This window comes from Rhinolophus sinicus, chromosome 16 (genome assembly GCF_057876585.1).
Source record: "Rhinolophus sinicus isolate RSI-liver-muscle chromosome 16, RSI-T2T, whole genome shotgun sequence".
Taxonomy (NCBI): Eukaryota; Metazoa; Chordata; class Mammalia; order Chiroptera; family Rhinolophidae; genus Rhinolophus; species Rhinolophus sinicus.
The window spans coordinates 41,079,841-41,101,678 of NC_142516.1; the positions used below are offsets into that span (position 1 = coordinate 41,079,841).

General features: G+C 41.0%; 1 protein-coding gene across 1 annotated transcript in view; it reads left to right on the top strand.

Annotated features, from left to right (window-relative positions):
* Window positions 1–5,238: 5,238 nt before the first annotated feature.
* Window positions 5,239–21,838, top strand: part of LOC109449927 (guanine nucleotide-binding protein G(q) subunit alpha) — a 280,434-nt gene continuing 263,834 nt past the window's right edge. Inside the window, exon 1 of the mRNA XM_074330581.2 lies at window positions 5,239–5,967. Coding sequence (XP_074186682.1) covers window positions 5,832–5,967 — 136 coding nt within the window. The 5' untranslated portion in view covers window positions 5,239–5,831. The remainder of the gene's footprint in view (window positions 5,968–21,838) is intronic.

Below are 21,838 nucleotides of genomic sequence, written 5' to 3' on the forward strand. Positions count from 1 at the left end.
TCTCCACCACAGGGTTGCCTGTTCGACTTCCGAAAGGGATGGTGGTCTGCGCCCCCTGCAACTAACAGCGGAGGTTGGACCTGGGGCTGGGCTGTGCCCTCCACAACTGGGATTGAAGGGACAACAACTTGACTTGGAGGGGTCCCTGAAGTACACACTCTTCCCCAATAAAATCTTGGGGGGGGGGGGAAGAACACAACATATATGTTTTTTAAAAAAGAAACTCCATGAAGAACAAATTAAAAAAATTTTTAATAATAGTTGTGTGCAGCACTTTACTGGCACCTAAGGCAAAATAGAGCCTCCTTTACTTCTCCCTTTTCCAGGCCCCATTCCATATGGTCCAAAGTACTCGCCCCAAACCTGGTTCTTAAGAATTTGTATAAGGAGGAGAAGATTGAAGTACATTCATAAGTTTAAAAGGGGCCTTGGGAAATTTTTGAGGTTCAAATAGATTTTTGTAGGCCTAAGAGATAGGAAAGAAAAAACAAAACAAGAGAGACACTATTACATCTAATTTTGTGGTCAGGAAAAAGGTATTTTATATTCCTATTTAAAATTGAAAAACTATAAGCTTTCTTACGTCTTGATAAAATTCAGAATGTCAGATTAAAAAATTTATGATAGTAATTAATTGAAAGGTTAATCTTAAAACCATTTCAATCATTGAGAAGACAGCACAACAGACGCTTTAATTACTTATGTATTTTTCATCAACATGTGCTGTGTTTCGTTAATTTATCACACATTGAGCAGTTAACAACTTTGAGTATATATTGTGTCATAACCTCCAATATGTAACATGCACATTACTTGAAATGAATGTATCAGGAATATCAACTTTCCTATAAAGTTGATTTAGGTGGAATTAATACATGTTTCCATCTGGGTTTTGAACAAAAATGTTGCATCCCCAGCTTTCATGATATCCTAGCAATGGCTAATTTTCATTGATGAACTCATCTGAGGCAAGAGTTTTAAGCACAGGGCCAAGGAATGTTTTAGAGAGGGAGCCAACTTTGGTGGCTACTATCTGGCTAAGGAAAAAAAGAAAAGAGGCAGACTGCCAAGTGGTCAACATGTGGCCTTTTTGTCAATCATTCAACAAATGTTTCTGAAGCATCTATTACCTCCCAGATACTATTCTAGGTGCTGGATTTAGAAATGAACCAAACAGACAAAAAGCCCTGCCCTTATTGAGTTTTATATGAGAAATGATCAAAGGGAGGGGAGATGAGTATAATGGTTTAAACGATTATTTGATTTAGAAACTTGGAAACAGAAAAAAAAAAAAGGGAAAGAAATCAATGGCCTCAACTACCTGATTAAATCCAATATCCAATCCCCATCCTGCTAACTGCCTTAGAGGTCCTACCTGGAATGCTCACAGGTACAGTATGTTGCTAAATGGGGAGTACAGATTGGTCCAGGATTCACAACAATGGGGAGTAAATCAGGTGAGCGGAATGGTCATCATCTGGAAATATAGGCCTGGGATTGCCAGATCTTGACCAGGAACTGAAACCCCCATTTTTATGTGAATCTCTTGATGTTTAAGTTCTGATAGCTAATTCAAAATTTTCAATAGCACCATTAAGTCGAAAGCAACACTTCTTCAGGCCAAAGACCCCAGTTTGCACCTTTGGTCTTAGGTGGAAGTCTAGCAAGGGCAGAGTCTTGGGGGACAGGTGGCTCCAACTTATAATAACTTCAGGGCAAAAAGGAAACTCCTATATTAGCTAAGTTATCCTCGATCCTTTGGCTACCAGAAGGATTTGGATTATGATTTGGGGTGACCTGATAGCTACTGTCTGATCTTAGTACATATTCATTCATTTGCTCCAATTCATTCATTCATTCGTTCATTAATCAAATATTAGTGAATGGCTTCGGTGGCTGAAACACTGCTCTACTCAGCTTAAAAACATTCCCATTTGGCCAGCCTTTTAGGGCCTTCCAGTCTGGTGGGACTTAGATGGCATTCACACTGTGAGTACAATACTTTCTGTGATAATGCTGATCTTGGATAAGCACAAAATAAGTATATTTGATTAGTCAGAGGATCGGTTGAATGCATTTCTGAGGATAATAATAGAAAGATGTCACTGAGATACTCTACCTCATCTAGACTATCAGTTTGGTGGCTTTTCTCTTTCAGAAGAAGCTTGTCTGTTTCACACCTGATTTTTCATCTTCTACATGTTGACCCTAGAACCATTTCTTTCAACTAAGAATCATTATCTTTCTGCTGTTGTGAAAACTGTCCTCTAGGTGGTGCCATTTGCAGCTCTCCAAGCCTCCGTGGGCCTGCTTTCCACCCCAGCAAGGCCACTTTACTCCCTGGCCAGACATCTGTGCCAGCAAGCTCTGCACACAGCAGGTCTTTCCCAGCTGTTGTAGGACCGGCAATGCTCCAGGCTGACTTCTAAGTGGTCTTACAGGTGACCACCATCGTGTGCCTCTCCATACTCTTGGGTTGCTTTGAACGGTGCCTGGGGTAACTGCTCCTTCTTTTGAACTCCTAGCAATCTGTTCTCTAGTGTAGATTGGTAGTGAGTGCATCTCATTTTACGTTGTTGTTTATTCTTTTATGCATGTGGACTGTCTGGCCAAATAGATTATTAAGACTTTAAGGCACTGCCTGGGACTGGGAGTCTGCAAGTGTGTTTGTTGTTGATGGAGGTCCTTCTCTTTATTCATCATTTACAAGGTCTATGCTCTCAAGCAGCTTGAGAGAGAGAGAGAGAGAGAGAGAGAGAGAGAGAGAGAGAGAGAGAGGGAGAGAGAGAGAGAATGAGAATTACAGTGGTGTAGTGCTATGCATGCTGGGAAGCAGCCACACCAAGTGCCTGGGAACAGGAGTGCAGGCTTGTCCTCCAGGAGCTCCTTTTACAAGAGTGCGACCTTTCACTCTAACTCTAGGATCACTCCTAGAGACTATTCTATACTTTTGACTGTTTTTCTTTTTCAGTACCCCAAGGACAGGGTGATATGATCATGGGGCTAGGTATCCATCTCAGAATACCATAGAAGAGGTGACAGTCTTCCCATTTTCCTCTGGTGCTCAGTGTTCAAGCTCCTAGGATTTTGTGGCTTGCTTTTCAGCTATCTAGTAATTGCCCTTGAATACTCAAAATGGTTTATCATCTTACTGTGTGTTTTGGGGTGATTTGGAATGTGATTTGTAGCTACAGTGTATTGAAACAGTTAATTCCTTTTATCAAAAAATAGGTCAATTCAGTCAAAATGGATCCTGGTAGCTTGATGACATTTTCAAAAATCTCAGCGGATTCTTGGCTAGGAAACCCAGACATTTGAAGCTTCCTGTCATTTGATTTTCTGATGTTTTGAGTCTCTCTGAAACATATATATATATATATATATATATATATATATATATATATATATATATGCAAACTTATAATTAAGTTTTTCCTCTGAAGCCATTTAAAAGTTCTGCATGTTGAATTTCAGTCTTTAACTTCATTAGTCACTTTATTTTAAATTTCACAGCAGCTTTAGTGGCTTTTTGTGGGCATTCACATAAATGTGAGGTTTGTCCTTTCTGCTCTCTGGGCCAAGGTGAAATCTAATCATTTTCTAGGCCAAATATCCTTTTAAAAGGGAGTCTAAACTATAGATCTTATATCTCGATGACTTCTTTGATCTAAGTTCTGAAAGAGAGAGGTGGGGGCAGTCAACTGGTGGAGGTAAAGGCAAATGAAAGAAGGTAGTCACACATCTGTCATCAAGAACCCTTTGTGCATTTGTGACCTGTAGCAAAAAGACTGTCATGATCATATTTTACACTCTGGATCAGCAGGTCGCACCAGAGACATCTCAGAGAAAACAAAACGTGAAAAAGGGACTCCCTGTATAGAATTCAATTTACTTTCAAGACCTCAGGTTCCGTTAAGGCAGGACGCAATATGAGTTTCATCTCTTGTAGCTATTAAACTACATAAAACCTGAATGAGCAAGATTTTTTTTTTGTGTGTGTAGCCATTTTTCAGTCCTATCTAACAACAAAATTTGCAAACATTTTTAAGTAAACTGCCCCAATCGACAGTGGGAAACATACTGGAATAACATTTTGCTGAGGCGATGTTGGTTTTCTCATTTTTCTATTTTATTCTTTCCTTTTCTTTCACGTTATTTTGCATTTTCCCAGTAGTCATCCATAATTCAATCTCGGCCTAGAAGGGTAAATTCGATTACTTGGCTGTTAAACATCACGTGCCTTTTAAAAAACAGGAGGAGAGCTTGTAAGAAAACAAAAACAACCTCAATGGCGTGAAAACTTGGAAGATATCAGGCAGCTCTTGGTTACTTCGGCAGCTTCATTTTTCTGCTCAGGATTTACATTTCTATGTCCAGTAACTGTGGAGAGTTTCACCCTTTCATTCCCCCCCGACACATACACACCTCTGGGAACCAGCGACAATTCTCTTCCCGTCACACTCCACTATCCATTGTATCTTATTTTCTACTACTGAACTGGGGTCAGAGATGACAGAGATACTCTCTAACCGAATGGCGTTATAGAAATAGGAACGGGAAGGAATACAGAAGTGGCTGCAAAGGGTCGCGCCAGCAGATCTGTGCTGTCCAGGAGCGGGGGGCGCGAGCGCCGCGGCCGCCTGCGGGGAGTTGGGCAGGGTGTCCACGGTGACAGCCGGTGCAGGGGGCTCGCGGGGCCGAATCCTGAGGATTCCCAGAGGGCCGAGGCCGCGCTCCAGGGCTGGTGGGCTGAAAGGGAGGCAGAGGCCGCCATATTCCTGCTTTACCACGCCCGGGCAGCCAGCGGGCAGTGGCAGGTTGGCAGCCGCCCTGGTTGAACTAGGGAGACCCGACCCCGCCCTCCGCCGGGGACGGCCGTGACCGCTGCGCCCGCGGGCCCCGCAGAGGGCGCGGGAGCGGAAGGCGCCCGCAGAGCGCAAAGGGCCGGCCCAACCCGGGAGGAGCGCGGGCGAGGCGAGAGCCGCACTGGGAGGCGCGCGCGGCGGCTGCGAGCCCAGGAGAGCCTTCCAGTAGGGGCCGGGCGGCACCGCCTCCCCGCTCCCTCCTCCTGCGCCCATTCCCTCCTCCTCCTCCTCCTCCTCCTCTTCCTCCCGCCGCCGCCGCCGCCGCCTCCCTCCCGGATCTGTGCTCCAGTTCAGAGAAAGAAGAAAATGTGTGTGTGTGGCGAGGGGGAGGGCGAGCACTGAGCAGCCGCTCCGCGCCTGGCAATCGGGGTCGGGGGTGGGCGCCTGGCGGAGGCGGAGGCAGAGGCGGAGGAGCGCGCGGCAGCCGGCGGGCGGTGGGCGCGGGCAGGGCCGAGGGCGCCCGGGAGCCGTGTTAAGCGGCGGCAAAGAGCGGGCGCGCCGGGCGCAGAGAGCCGTCGGCGGCCGCTCGCTGCGAGTACGCCCCGGTGGATGTGCTCTCGCCGCCGGGCGCAGGGCTTAAGGGAACCTCGGCGGCGGCGGTGGCCGCGCGGGGGGCGAGGCGAGCCGCCCGTTCCCGGGGAAGGAAGCCCGGGCGTCTGAGCAAGGCCGGGAGCGGCGGCCTTTCCTCGCGCGCACCCCGAACCAGCGCCCGCGGCCGCCTCCCGCCCCGCCTCGCTCCTGCGGGCGGCCCCAGCCGTCTGCTCCCGCCGCACCCCCGTTCCACCTGGTGGCTCCGGCCCTGGCCGCGGCCACCGCGGCGGTTCCCCGAGCTAGTCCCGGACGCGCGCCCGGGCGGCGGGGGCTCGGCGGCCACCGCTGCCTCGGGGGAGCGAGGGCGGGAGGGTGTGTGTGCGCGCGTGTGAGCAGGGGGTGCCGGCGGGGCTGCAGCGGAGGCACTTTGGAAGAATGACTCTGGAGTCCATCATGGCGTGCTGCCTGAGCGAGGAGGCCAAGGAAGCCCGGAGGATCAACGACGAGATCGAGCGGCAGCTCCGCAGGGACAAGCGGGACGCTCGCCGGGAGCTCAAGCTGCTGCTGCTGGGTGAGTACCGCCCGGGGCCGGCCTTCGCGGGCCCTTTCCCCGGACCTCGGCGCCCCCCGCCAGCCACCCCCGAGCCCCCCGGGCAGTCGCCGCCAGCGGCCCCCGTCTCAGGGCGCCCGCGGCTGTTCCCTACCCTCCCCCGGCGCGCCCCCGGCCACCACCCGCACCCTTTCGGGCGCGCGCGTACACATACACTCGCACACACACGCAGAGGGGTCGGGCTGCCCTGCCCCCGGCTCCTGAAGGCCGTGCATTCGGGGTGCGCGTTTATTTGCCGTGCATCTCCTAAATGGCAAATAACTTGGGTGGGGGGAAAGGCATGGGAAGGTGGAAAGAGGGGTTGAACTTCCAGTGTCGTGGCCGCGGCGCCCCGTGGGTGGTGGAGTGGGGAGCTAGCTGTGTGTGTGGCCCGAGGGTGGCGAACGGAGCCAGGGCAACTAGGGGGTGGCCTGTGTGCATCCATATCGGTGCATTCTGGGGTCAGGAGGGAATGGTGGCACGGTGGTGGGCAGAGTCACAGCTGGCTTCTTCAAGGAGTGATGATGAGAGAGGCGAGTGGTTGGCCCTTCAAAGAAAGGAGGCTTATGTATTAGGGGGGCAGGGAGGCAAGCACAAATGTGTCACACAAGTGCTGTTCTGTAGCCACCAGACCACCGAAAGGAGGGACCCCAGAAGAGTTTCTTGACCAGTGGATAGTGACAGGCGTGTTTGTTGTCTGCAAAATTCCTTCCAGATAAAAAGGCAAGGGATAGGGGAGCGTTGTGCTGTGTGGTTGTTGACAGCGACGGGTATCTTTTGTTTAATGAGGCAACCCAGATGTAGGCCTGAATTCACAATAGTTACTACTGAAAACCAGTGCAGCCTCTCAATTACTCTCATGGAGACAAATAGAAACCTTTTGTTTAAAACGGACAGCATTTTAATATGTTTGGAATCTAGACTGGAAGGAAAACGGGAAGTGTACAGCAAGAAATTTCCCTTTAATCTCTAAAAAAAAACAAAAACCAAACAGCTCAACGTTCTTCTCTAACACTAAGTTAGCAAGAAAATGCTGGTTCTCAATTAGGAATTCTGTTGATTATTATCTCTGAGAGATTATTCATAATCAGCCATCAGGGATCACATATACAAGCCAGGGTAACATACTCTGAGCTATTGTGGTAAGAAGAGCAAACAGCTTTGCAGTAACAGGCCTGAAAAATGCCTGCACTCGTGTTCAGGATATTTGCGTGTATAATAAATATGTTTCTCAGACATTTCTGGAAGAAAAGAATATTGTCAATTCGGATTTGAGAAACATGTGTTTTCTTATCTTGAGCGTTCAATCTCCTGGTTCAAGGAATCAGTTGCCTTTTGGACTGAACTGCTTATGTACCCGGATCATTTACAAGAAGGAACAAAATATAATGATCACAAATAGTTACAAATGGTTAATTCACATGCTATGCTTTATGTTTTCATTTTGAAGCAGATTAGATAAATGTGCACATGTTTATAAAGAACAGAAGGCAAAGTGCTTGATAAAAGAGGTGGGCTTTCGGAAATGAAGGCAGGGGAGGGTAAACTATTATGGGAAAATGATCTTTTTATTTTTTAATTTTTATTCTCATTTTGAGCTGCTTTTACTGGCTGAAAATGTAGTTGAATGTTTTCTGAATTATCATGATTGAGAAGACAATAGAGAGGGCAAGAGAAATGTATAGAGTGTTTAAGTGCATGATCAAGGGGGCAAAAGCATGTGTTTTAGACTTAACGGTTTTTCTCTTTCCCCCCCCCCTGTTTACAGCCTTTACATGTTTCTGTTTAGCTGTGAATTGGGTGGTTGAGGGCTCTCAAGCAAACCCTATGGCTTGAAATGTGACAGCTCTGGGTTGCTAGGAGCTATGAGTTAGAGCCCTGGGGGTTCATCTGTTTGAGGGCCTAGGTTTCAATATCTAGGAGGAGGGCTTTTGGGGAAATACACATATATGGATGCTTAATTGCATACTGTGTATTTAAATAACATACTGTGCTTTAAAAAAATGAACTTGGAAGTAATTGCATGAGAAAAAAAGTAAAACAATTATACTGCTAAAGTGTTGGCAGTGGGGAGGATTTTTTTTTTCTTATTAGATAGTTGAGTAGGGTTTAATACAAGCCCCACCCCAGCCCCCAAATATGGCCTCTTAGAAGTGGTAGAAAAAAATGACTTTCATTTAACACCTACATTCATTAGTAACATTTAAAAATGATACAACTTGCTGTTAGAAATGTGATGCCTAGACATCATGTAAGATTTGCTACTGTTTCATGTTCTAAGTATGTTGCTTTTGTAACAAAGTTACTGTAATATCTATGCTACTTATATAGTTAATGATATATGCTAAATGTAGATTTGTGTGTATGGGCATTTCATGATTTTTTGAGTCCAGGAGAGACATGATGGTCGATGTGGATCAGGGAAGGTATTGGGGAGGGGTTCCTTTGAGTAACTCCTGATGGGCTGCTTAGATGAGTCTTTTGGTACCTTCATTCATTTAAGTGATACCTGTCCAAAGGAGGTTAAAGGATGTACCCTTTCATGGTTTAACGGTTCACCAATATTTTTAAATATTTAAATTGAGGAATCACACTTATTTTTAAATGAAATTCCAGATTAAATTCTTTTCAAAGTAGATAATTAGTTCAAGGCATGATGCCATTTTAATGGATTTATTTGGCAGGGGAACTTTCATTAGTCCACATAATTATTTAATTTTATATTAATAGTATGGAGAAATTAGAAATGGAAAATAGTGCTAGATGAAAATATGGCACTAAAATTTGGGTTATTTTTATTCATATCCAGCAATTGTGCCAGTGTGTTCCAAATTCTATAGTACGTATGTATTTTGATTTTTATTCTTTTTAAAAAATGAACCCAGAAACGTACCACCATATATATCATATTTAACGATGAATTCTTGTTTCTTTTAACTTATTCATTCTCTGAATTCATTTATATCAGTGTTTATTTTCTTTGACACCTCAGGGAAAACTTTGTATTCTACATATATATGCAAGAGGACACTTTATTAATAAAATTGGTTGAAATTTTTGTATACTTTCTAGGTGTAAAGAACATATTTCCTTTAATTGATTAATATTCATGAATGTTAGCAAAATATTTCTATTGGTGGTACATACATAGGTCACACTATTTAGCATCAGTGTCTTTTAGTCTGTATAAAACAAGTGGCTTTGAATGCCTGCTTCGTCACAGATTGTCATACTGAAATTTTTTTCAGTTCCTTGAAGATACATTTTTATCCTATTTACCTGTTCTGATTTTACATGTTTTTGAAGTCTTGACTCTTCAGATCTTAATCATCAAATAGGAAGATGTACCAAACCTTTGTTATTGAATGGTTTCCACCTTTTGAAAACAGATGTGATTTAGGCCAGTCTTAGATGGAAGAATGTATGCTCTTGATCTTCTAACTTAATGACATGTGCAATTGTAGATTTTCTTCCTGTTGTAGACTGGAAGCCTATGAGGGTAGGGAATTCTGCCTGCATTGCTCACTATTAATTTCCAGCTTCTAGCACAAAACCTGACTCATAGAATGCTCTCAATAAGTATTTGTTGAATGAGTAAATTTACTTATGGTCCTGATAGAAATTGGGGCCATAAAATAATGAATAAATTATAGAGACATGGGGGATATGTAATGTTTTTAATCTGTGCCAAATAAAATCATGTTCTTCTTTTTAATAATTGTATGTAACTCGGAGCCAATTGAATACGGATGCATTCCAGGATTGGAAGTGTTAATGCAGATGTAACGTCACATATCGAGCCAGTGTATTACAGTTCTATGCTGGGTGCTTTTGAGAATGATAACAGTCATGCTTTAAGTATGAAAGTTTAAAGAAAAAAAAAAATCATTCCATGTCTTGATTACTTTTTGTCATGTAGAGAAGCTAGTTTAACCTTACCATCCTTTAGCCACCCACTTTTCTCCACGATACACTCATCGGAGTGGATTTTCTAAAATTCTCTAGAATGCAGGTGGTAATCAAGCACACTTTTATGATTTACTTATCCATGATATGAGGAGAACCACAATGATTAAATACTCAATTTTAGGAATTGCAGGTAGAACATTTTTAATTTGAGAGCTATACATCTGTACTGAAAACTACGGTGACAGAGCAAGAAGGGTCATGGAAGACGAGGAATGCTCTGGCAAAAGTTTAGACTATATGGAGAGTTCATTCCCACAGGCCTGGATAAAAGCACCCACCCCACTACCTACCCCTCTGTGGAGTTCACTGGAGGGAAGAATGGGGATGTTGATTGCCTGAATTAACTAGAGGTTAGTGGCTGTCTAGAATGGCTACCCAGAACCACAGATGAAAGCACCTCTCTAAGCCCTAATAACAGCAACTCCCTGGAAATACCAAAAATGCGGTGTTTATGAGGCTGCTTTAAGACCAAACCGGTTTTATTTTTGCTACTCTGAGCATCCTGGCGTTGAATATATTTCTAAATGTCAGGATTTATTTGGATGCATTTCCTCTTTTTTCTTTTTTCTTTTGAAACGAAGTACTTGTAATTTGTATCTGAAGAGTGAAGTGGGAGCATCCCTCATACAAATCAAAACTGTAGCTCTGACTCTATAACAAAGCCTTTCAGAGTAAGATTTTTGCATTGAACCATGTAAGTTCATTATCTAGATCTGCCATATTAACTGTCAATCCTGTACTTGTATGTTATTTCTTCGTATGGGAACTTTGGCACAAATTAAAACTCTCCTGTACAGTGAAATATTCAGTGTATATCTCTTCAGATATTTTTTACGTAAGTTTAGAAAGGAGAATGGAAGAATGATTTAGTAACCATTTTGTTTATTACAAATAAATTTGATAGCCTCTTTCATTAAAAAAAAAAAAAAGCCCAGCCTCACTTTATAAGAGATGGCTTATGTTCAATTTTTAGAGATGCCTATTAAATGTACTTCTTATTTTTATTATAGATGAATTTTTAAGGACCTGAAGCAGCTTTTGCAGTTTGTGAGGCTGTGTGCTATGCTGTTTAGCAGAAAAAAGAAATACATTTTTCCTCATGATTTAGGCAAACTTACGTTTGAAAAGAAATAAACAAGACTTTCCAAGAATGATTTTATTCTAGCATTTATACTAATTTTTCTTTAAGGGGAGGTTATTAATTCTCTTGATTATAATGAAAATGTTGATTGGGTATTGGAGGTGGAAAGTGAAGAGCTCAAAGGATACATCTTGGAAGAGAGAGAAACCATTTTAAGGTTAGGGTTGCTTTCTGCCTAAGAATGGCCAGGGAATCTGTTTCTTCCAGACTATGTTTTAGGTTGAGGGAAATACAAATATTTGTAGCATCAAATTTAAAGTCTGATTTCCTAGTTGAAGGGGAGGGCAGTCACTTTTTTTCAAAGGAAACTTTTGTAATGGCTTTTAAAGCAATGTTAAGATCTTTGCAGAATTAATCCTAGGGAAGTGTGAAATAGCAGTAGAAGGTAAAATGTGTGATTGTTGGTAATTAAATCTGTGTCAATAACTGACTACAGTAAACAGTGAAAGTTTTCTCTTGTTCTGCTGAATGGAGTAACAGTAAAGAAAGAGTTATTATCAGGCCCAAACACTGTTTTGTGTGAACAGCTGTTACTAATAAAATTATGAAGTTGTTCGACAGTCACCTTTGATTTGTTATGTTACTGATATTTAAAAACTGTGTCTGATTGCTCATCTAACGTAGTAAAAAGAAAAAAAGGACCTAAACATGCTGTCGGAAATGAGTTCATAAACCCTAGGTGGTCATGAATCTGGACTTTACAAACAAAAGTAAATATCCATATTGCGGTGCCAAGAACCAAAAACTGAATTCACTAAATTGCTCTGGGATTGACCTTTATACCTAGCCATAATTTCAGAAATCAGTGCAGAATATTTTGTTAAAAGCCTTTAGGTTCAATTGTAAGAATAAGATGAGTGTTATTTTAAAATAAAGTTATGAAGAGATTTCAAATTCATTTATTCAACCAACACTTGCCAGTTATTGGAAAATAGACATTTTCTCAAAATTTTTTTTTTAAACCAAGCATATCATAAGAAGGAACAGCTGCATATAGAATGCTGGTCAAATGAACAAATATTAAGCACCTATTATGTGCAAGATAATGTGCTACATGAGACACTCCTCATTTCTTATTTGCCAACAGGAAAGGCTACAACGAACTTTTTGCGTTTCTTGTTTCACAGTTGACGCCCTCGGACTAACATGTCCTTCTGGACTAACATGTCCTTCTGAGTGTTCTTCCTGGCTTTGGTTTTTCTATTGGCTCTTACTACAAAGAAAAAGACAAAATAATCTGAAGGCTTTTTGGGGATTACACAACTGGAAAAAGCAGATGATCTTGAGAACTTGAACTCTTGAAGTTTCATATGTATATATGGTGCCAATCAAATGTATACACATTTTAAAAAAGAAAAAATTGTAATGCTCAATATATACCGATAACAAAAGATGAATATAAGTCACATTTGATTTCTGCATTTATAAGAGGTGCTCAAAGTGGTTACCATCAGTGTAATTTTAATACAGTTTTTTCCTTTCTTAAAATATATACATTTTTTGGCACTCTCTGTATGTATAATTTCCTTGGACTGTATCATGTTTTGCCTTTAATTGTAAGAAATTGTTAATGACCACTTGCCCTGGGTTTCTAACTAGATTGGTAACTCCCAGAGGGCAAAGATAATGGAGGGCAAAGATAATGGCGCTTGTTTCTTTGTATCTCAGTGTAGCACAATGCCTTGCTACATTTACAATGATTCAGTTGTCAGTAACTGGGGGGTGGGGATGGGGCAGCGTAGGAGGGTTGGTGCAGGGTGGGCAGCTGGATTCCCAAAAGAAAGAGCAGTTGGAGGAAATTAATTTAAACTTCTTGCTTTCTTTTAATGGGTATCATCCATATGTTCTCCATTTGCCACTCCTGTTTGCTGTTTCATGGGCCACCTGGGACACGGTAAAAGGAATTCTGTTTTAAAGATGAAATCGAAATTGTCTTTGTCTCCATGCCTGCTTCTCATTCATTCTCTAGCAAGAATGATTCGGTTGAACATTCTCATGTTGTTTCGGGTTGAAAAGCCAATGGTGTTTATCAACCAATTTGAATGGAAAACTGTTCCACACACAGCCCTTTGAAATTTGAAAATTCCACACACCTTTATTACAGAATTAATCTTGGGTTGTGAGCAATTTGCTTTAGAAACAAAGTAGTTTCAAGGAATTGTGTAATGGATTGTGGTGCAGTTAGGAACTAGAATATTATTAATGCATTATATTCCTGACACCTCACAGAAGGGAACAATAATTGATCCACAAATTAAAGAAAAAGAGCTAGAGTGAGAGTTTTTGGCTCTGTTGTAGGCAGTGAATACTGATGTTTAGAAACATGTTCATGTCTGTTTCTAAGAGATAGCCTTGTGTTTTTCCTTTGGAGAACTGAAATCATGAACTAATTGCCTCTTTCCAGAATTTTATTTTTTTTGATGCCCATCACTTGTGAGAAAAATTGAAATAGAATTTTTCCTTTGCTGCTTTTTTATGTTTTAAAAACTTTTTTCGTCTTCTAAAATTTTTTCTTGTTTCTTTTTTAGTTTTTCTTTTGCTGAAGAGGCAGGCAGCAGGGTGATAGGTGGCGTCTTCCATATATTTCCTGGTAACAGCAGCTGACTAATTGTTTCTATAGAGAAATGCTTCAGTGTCTTATCCACCCATTTTATCCAGTCTTACACTGTTTGCTGCGGCCCATGCCCACTCCCCCCACCCCCACTACTCCCAAAAAAGTCTGTGTGAATACTACCTACCCATTTTACTCTCTCATCACAGCTTCCTTAACCAAAGGCTAGGAGAGCTTCCTTATATTTTCTGGTGTGTGCTTTTCTTTAAGATTTAGGGAACTTCTAAGTTGATGCTTTCAAACATTTGGCTGTGAGCTGATCGGAGGGGATGTTGGGTGCTTTAATACATCAAAAAAGAAAGACACTTGTGAATGTACTTTTAGGAGATGATAAACTTTCTTTAGCAACACTTTGGTCCGCAAAACAAAATATGTTGTCATTGAACAAAATGTAAAATTCTTCTTCCTGTTCTAGAGGGCGGGACCTTGAGATCTGTTGGTGGTTACCAGCAGAGAGTTGGTGAGCCGGTGCTAGATAATCTATCATGGGCCACTGGGTTTCAAAATAGGATGCAGTGCATTTGCTGGAAGGGGAGAAGGTGCTGTAGGCCTGTGTTAAGTAATAGTGCATGTTCCTCATTTAATGATTTGCACGTCCCCATCTCAGTTACTTGAGAGCCTTAAAACATCTAGTTGTATTTCCATACAGGTAATTAGGAGGGAAGGCATCAACAGGGACCTTTGCTTTTGTTGTATGCCGTCAGTCAGAGTAGGGGTGGTGGTTGGTTTGTTTTTTTTAAGGTAAAGATGTCATGATATTTTTTTGCCATGTGAACTGGTAGTTTAGGACCTATGCTTTTCAGAGCTCCTTCATTGTATCATGTTATTTCTGCAGATGGCAAATGCAGTTTTTCTCTTGTCCTAAAGAGCTGACCCATTTCCTGTTACTTGTTCTAATAATACAGGATGACTTTAATTCTTGTTCCTAGTTTGCCCTTAAAAGAATGCCAGGATACTTGTTAAGCATTTAACTCTTGTCGCTCTAACACTTGTGATACAGTATTTTTGAAAATTGGTAAGTCATGCAAAAACAGTGGCAGACTGGCTTTGTGCAAGTTTCTTCACCTCAATAATTAAACACTCCTAATGGGTCTGCATAGTGCTTTCAGTATGTCTATTTTTTCTAAAACCTGGGACTGAAAGGTGGTCAAGTACTCCTGCCCTACCTCTCTGAACTAACGTGGGGGTGTTTATTTTGTTCCTTTACTGTTTCTATAGAAAGTTGTAGAATAAAGAGATCCAACCAAATCTAAGGGCCATTTGAGTTTTGGAACTTGCTCTACTTGCCCTCTGCAGCTTTATTTCTGCCCAAAGTCATCCCTGTGCTAGGGGCCTCAGCCCTTTCCAGGAGTGATCTGATGTCCAATGAGGAGGCATTGCCAGGGCCAATGGGCTCCTCCTTACCCCCCCCCCCCCCCCCCCCCCGCTCTCCCTCCACCCCCCTTTCCCCTTGGGAATAACTCCCAGCACCCTGGGGAAGAAGCCTGAGTGAGGAGCAGGCACTGGCGAGTCTGTGCAGAGCGGCCTCTCCTGCTGCCTGGCGAGCTGCTGATAGTTTCACTGCCTTCACAGCGAATGGTATCCAAAGCCTCCTGTCATATCAGCGTGGGTTTCTTGCTTCCTGCAGGAAGGGCCACGTCCTAGGGGCCCAGCGGTGGATGGAGCCTGAGAGTTTCTGTGCTCCAGGCTGACCTGCTCAGGCCTCAGTGTTTTCTGAGATTCCCTTATGCAGCTACCTGTGACTCACTGCTTTTTTTTTTCTGTTTATTGTTTCATTGGGCTTTAAGCAGTGCTTTTCACTCGCTTACAAAGAATCTCTGCTGCCCAAGCTATTTCTGCCAGTTTCAGTGAGAGCAGGTTGGCCACTTGAGCCTGGGCACTGGAAATGCCTTATACACCTTACTGAGGCACATTGGGGGAACTGCTTTGTATTTGGAGCAGAGAGGTCCCTTTTCCAGGGCCTTCCATGTAACTCTTGGAGGGACCCTTTGTGTCCATTTCTTCTTCCATGACAGTGTGTGTTACTGGGAGCATTTTTGTCTTGGAGGCTTTCATCGAAACCAGAAAAAACAGATAATGGTGGACATAGCCATATCATGGAGTAAGGAATTTGCATCCTTTTTTGTTTGTTTGTTTTAAAGTATGTACATATATATTTGCTGTGGCTTCTGAACTACCCTCAGTTGTCATGGCCACGTTCAGAGAAACTTTAAGAAAGCAACTTTCTGTGTCTCCTGTCTGCTTTCTGGAGGAGGGGCTCTATGACCAAGGAAAGCACGACTAGACTCTCACCTTAGCTCTTCCTGATCAAAGAGCCTCGCTGTAACAAGACCCAGGTCCCCTGGCGGTGCCAGGCAGGCATTTGGCATCCCTCGACCCCTACTTTGCTGCTGGCTCATGGTTCTCATTATCTTATCAGCTTCAGGCTCACCTACCTTGATTGCGGATTTGGAGTTGGACAGGTGCAGGGGAAAAAGAGAACAGTCATAGGCCAAGAAGAGTAAGGGGGCGGGTCTAGTGGGGCTCGGTGGGGCGGAGGGAGTGCTGCAGCCGTGCCTTCACTAGGCGCTGCAGGGGCGCACGGGGGAGTCATGGAGAGGTGCCCTGTGTGCTGGCCTGGTGGCTTTGATCAGGAAGAGCCAGGCCCACGCAGCTTCCTCCTGTCAGCTCACTGCCCCACCGCGTGTCTTTATCATTGTCACATCGACCCTGCCCTTCCTCTCCTTCCTCTCCCAGATCGTGGGCAGGGACGTGAGCCAGTGTAGAAGTCTGGGTTGTACGGGAGGAGTTTTTGTTGCATGTGCTCTCTTCTGTCCTTTCGCTCCCAGAGGTGGTGAGATAGACTAAGCCCAGATCTCATGTCACGCAGTGTCCTGAGAAAGAAAACCCATTCACATATTAAAAGAAAATTTACAACGTGGCTCCTCCCTGTTTTTTTCTGTCAGCTGTTTAAGGTGATACAAATACATCTATTATGTATTGAGTACTCTGCTAATCTGGTGATTTCGTTATTAGAATCTCTTGAGAGGTCCTTGTCTAGAAAGTCTGCTTTCACCTGGCTGGCTTCCTCCTACTGTAGAGTGCCTTTCAGTTGCCCGAGGCAATAAGTCGATAAATAGTATCATGAGATATTCTTACCAAGTGGAGTCTTACTCCTGTGGAAGCATGTAATACAGGCATACCTCGGAGACGGCCATAATAAAGCAAGTATTGCAGTGAAGCAAGTTGTAACCTTTTTTCTGATAGAGGGTCTTGCCTTCAATTTGTAAAAAAAAAAAAACCCTAACATCTGTGAAGCACAATAAAACGAGGTACGCCTGTTTAGAAGTAATTTGTCATTTTCAGCTGAGAAAGTCCCCTCCCTATCTGTTGGTTGTGTTCTCTTACAAGCTGTTCACTTTCTGGGCTATCACATCCAAGCTCAGAGAGTAGACTTTTTTTCTCAGATTATTCAAGGTCCCTAAAATCTACTTCCATTTATGACCAACATTCAAAATGGGCTACATTTGTCCATGGTAGTATTGATTTCGGAGGATTTCTTGACTCATAATGTAGGCAAATGTATTTTGAATCATTTCAATAATTCTGAATAATTTGAGAGTAGAACTAGGGAGTGCTGAAACAAAAGATGCTTGAAATCAATCTCTATATTTTTATTCCCAAGCACTTCCTAATGCTCAAGAACTAATAATGAATTATGATTATATTGGTTCCTCTTGGAGTGGAAATTGGATAAGACATGGATTCTGGAGCTGGAAGGGCCTTGAGGTGTTCAAGGACTTACGACTGGGATATCCTCTGAAAATTCTAGTTTCTCCTGTTATATGTTGGGTCACATCTAAGATGTTATCCAAAGCACATTAGAAATAACTGAAAAATTTTGGGCACATACCATTGTAATGATGAATCCCGTAAGTTTCCCATCTTCTGTGAGAGAAGATGCCTAACCTGTCTGTTGCTAGATCAGTTTTGGATAAACAATTTACATTTCCCTATCCATACAATTCTTGGCAAAGGGGTTGCATTTTAATGGAGGAAATCATGGGACTTCATTAATATTTCTTCAGGGAAATCTTGACTCCAAATATATTTTCATGAAAATCATGAGCTATGTTCTTTAAGAAACACATTTTCAGTAGGGCCTTCCACTCCAGGCCATGCTTACTATGGGAACAGAGATTCTTGTCTAGGTTTTTTCTAAACCCCTAGAGTCTGTCTGTGAATTGCTACTCAAGTTACAGTGTATCCTTCCCAGAATTAATTAATGCATTGTGCATCCCTAGTACTGAATCACAGGGTCACCAATGATTGCTTTTTTCTGTTAAAAATATTCTTCCTTTATATATAATGTATCTTCAAGCAGTATACTACTACTGCCTGAATTTATATGGTAGTTCATTCTCTTTTTGGAATAAAATAGAGTGAGATATATATCCTCTGGTGGTACAGTTGCTTTCTAAAATGGTGAAAAAGTTTAATAGTGAGAAAGACTCTTGTATTTAATAGACAAAGTTTGAGTTAAGAAGTGTTTATTTTCTTCCACTTAAGAATTTTCTTACATTCTCAAGAAATACATTATTTTCATGTTGGCCTTTGAAAGAATGACAGCCCATTCTATGCTAATAACATTTTTTTATGTTTTGTTTTCAGTGAATATGAAATTTTACAAATAATCCAATCATTTCTTATACAAAGTTTGAAAAAAGGATTTAAAACATTCATAAATTTATTCAGAATGCACCAATATAACATAAGAAACATGATTTTTTTGTATGTTCCTTTCTCGTCTGTTTTATTTTTGTTTCTTGCATAGGTTTAGTCATACTGTACAATTTAACATTATGTTGTAAGTTATTTTTTTGTGGCTATATAGACTTCAAGTTAATATTTGGAATTGCTATATAATTTATTAGAGTACATATATTGATTTGCTTTCTTACTCTTTTTCTTTTCTTTTGACATTTAGATTTCTCCCAATGTTTCCATTTTCACAATAATGCTGGGATGAAGTTCTTGGTGGAAATAACATTTTTAAAATAATCATATATACACTTTTGTTAGAATTGATTAATATGCATATTATTTCTAAGTTAGAGGATTTGAACATTTTTATGAGTTTTTTTTTTTTTTTAATTTTTATTGGGGAATATTGGAGGACAGTGTGTTTCTCCGGGGCCCATCAGCTCCAAGTAGTTGTCCTTCAATCTAGTTGTGGAGGGTGCAGCTCAGCAGCTCAGCTCCAAGTCCAGTCACTGTCTTCAATCTTTAGTTGCAGGGGGTGCAGCCCACCATCCCATGCGGGAATTGAACCGGCAACCTTGTTGTTGAGAGCTCGTGCTCTAACCAACTGAGCCATGTGGCTGCCCCAACATTTACGTGACTCTTGATTACACATACCTAAAACATTTTCTGAAATGATTGTATACAGTTTGCAACATCATGAGCAATATGAGAGTATCAATAAGTTAGTAGGCAAAAATGGTACATAATTATAAATTTGCATTTATTTGATCACTAGTGAGATATATAACCTCTGGTGGTACAGTTGCTTTCTAAATCACAGGGTCACCAATGATTGCTTTTTTCCCATATGTTTGAGTATTTTCCCATATGTTTGTTTCTTGTTGACTTTCTTATTTGTGGTTGTCTCTTTATTTCCTTTGCCTATGTATGAGCTCCAAACATATAAATAAAATTAACCTTTTTATTATTTACTGTAAATAGCTTAACCCCATTCTGTTGTTTTTCTTTTTGTTTTGCATTATTTAATACACAATTGTTTAATTACTTTGAAGCCAAATCATTTGTTGATCTTTTGCTATTGTTTTGAAATAAAAATCTTAATCTGCTTTAGATACTCCATGAAAGCCAGACTTTCTGCTATTGTTACGGGTAAAACTAGATTGAATGTAGGTTTTATGCATCACTGTTGCATGATTCTTTTTCTTTCAAAATGAAAATGAAATACACGTATAAGTTCACAGTATCACAGATTACACAACATGTTTCTGTCTGTAATTGGCTTTTTCTTTTCCCCAGTAATATGTAATGGATATCTTGCTATGTTAATATAAATCTTTTTCATCATATTTTTGGCTTTTTATTCAATGTATTTTTATTTTGTTCCAGTGTATTTTGAATCATACAGTAGTGTGCTGTAGCTGGCTTGCACCTGCTCATGAAAGCCAACTGTACACATTTCTCTTCAATTCTGCATTCAGTTACTTCATTTTGGTAGCTTGAAATCAGCCATGATGGGAATATCTTCACCACAGAAATTGGCAAATGCTACAAATCAGGGTTTCCCGCCTCTCCTGACAGAACTAGTTGTTAAATATTTGCTAGCTCACCACTATTTACACCTGACCCCTACTGATGAATATTTAGTTTGTTTCCATTAAAAAAATATAAGTGCTACAGTGAATATCGTAGGGGATCCATTTTTGTGCACTTGTGTGATTACCCCTTCAGATAAGTTCCTCGGAGTTGGATCATCAGACAAATGATCCATGGCTTATTTTAAATTTTGATTCACATCACCACTCTGCCTTTCCGAAATGTTGTATTGTTTTACTTTCCCACTTCTAGTTAATGTTAGTGACTGTTTGGTTCATCTTAGCTATCATTAGGGTTTTGTTCATCTAATGGGCACACAAAAAAAGATCTTGTATTTATTTGTATTGTATTGAATTAATTTCTATTATACAGTCTTTTATTTTCTAAACTGCCTATTTAAAAAATAGCTGCTAAATGCCCCAATTTATTGTTTAGTTTAGGTTTTTTTAAAAATCACTTTTAGTTTCAACTTTATTAACTTAGATATTTCTAGAAAATGGACCATGTCCTAGGATGGATGTCTCCAAGGGACAAAGAAAATGGAACTGATAAGATTATATGCCAGGTTTGGCTATGTGAAAAATTGTACCAAAACACAAAATTTTTAATTGTGGTGAATTCAATTTATTTATTTATTTTTGTTGTTGTTGCTTGTGCTTTTGGTGTCATATATAAGAAACCATAGCTAAATCAATTGAAGGTTACAATGTTTTACCTCCATGTTTTCTTCGAAGAGTTTTATAGTTTTAGGTCTTACAGTTAGGTCTTTGATCCAGTTTGAGTTGACTTTTGTATATGGTGTGATTTTTGTGTATGGCGTATATGGTGTGAGGTAGGGCTCCAACTTGATGCTGCTTTTACAAGTAGGTATCTGGTTGTCCCAGTATCATTTATTTCAACCTTTGTTATTTATTTCCCCATTGAATGGTTTTAGCATCCTTGTTAATAATCTGTTTTTGCCTTTTTATTACTTTCTTTCCTGCAATTTCTCTAGGTTTATTTGGTTGTACTTTTTCTATTTTATTGAATTAAAATTCTTAGATTATATATTTTCATATTTTCTTGATTTGAATTAAGTGTTTAAGCTTTGAATTTTTCTGTGTATTGCTCATATCATTCTTTTACAGATATTCTAAAATTACGTTTTTTTGTTTTTTGTTTTTTTTTAATTGAGGAATATTGGGGAACAGTGTGTTTTTCCAGGACCCATTAGCTCCAAGTCAAGTTGTTTTTGTTTTTTTCCCCAATCCAGTTGTGGAGGGTGCAGCTCAGCTCTAAGTCAGGTCATTATTTTCACTCTAGTTGTGGAGGGCGCAGCTCACTGGCCCATGTGGGACTCAAACCGGTGACTTTGGTGCTTGCTATGAGCACTGCACTCCAACCGCTGAGCCAACCGGCCACCCACCAGGGCCTCAGCTCCAAGCTCAAGCCGTTGTTTCTCACTGGCCCATGTGGGAATCGAACCGGTGACATTGGTGTTATGAGCACTGTGCTCTAACCAACTGAGCTACCCAGCCGCCCCTAAAATTATGATTTTAATTTTTATCTCTGAAACAGGGTTGTTTAAGGTAGTTTAAAAATTTCCAAGTGTAATTTTTACCTTTGTTATTCCTAATCTTATATCACTTTGATGGGAGAATGTGGTCTGAAATGTTTTTACTTTTTAGAGTTTATTGTACATAGTCGATTTTCATTCTGTGGATACATAAAAAATATGTATGTATATATGAGTATAATAAAAACATAAATATATGTGTATTATTTTTATTGCTTATATTTGTGGTAAGTCTCCTCAT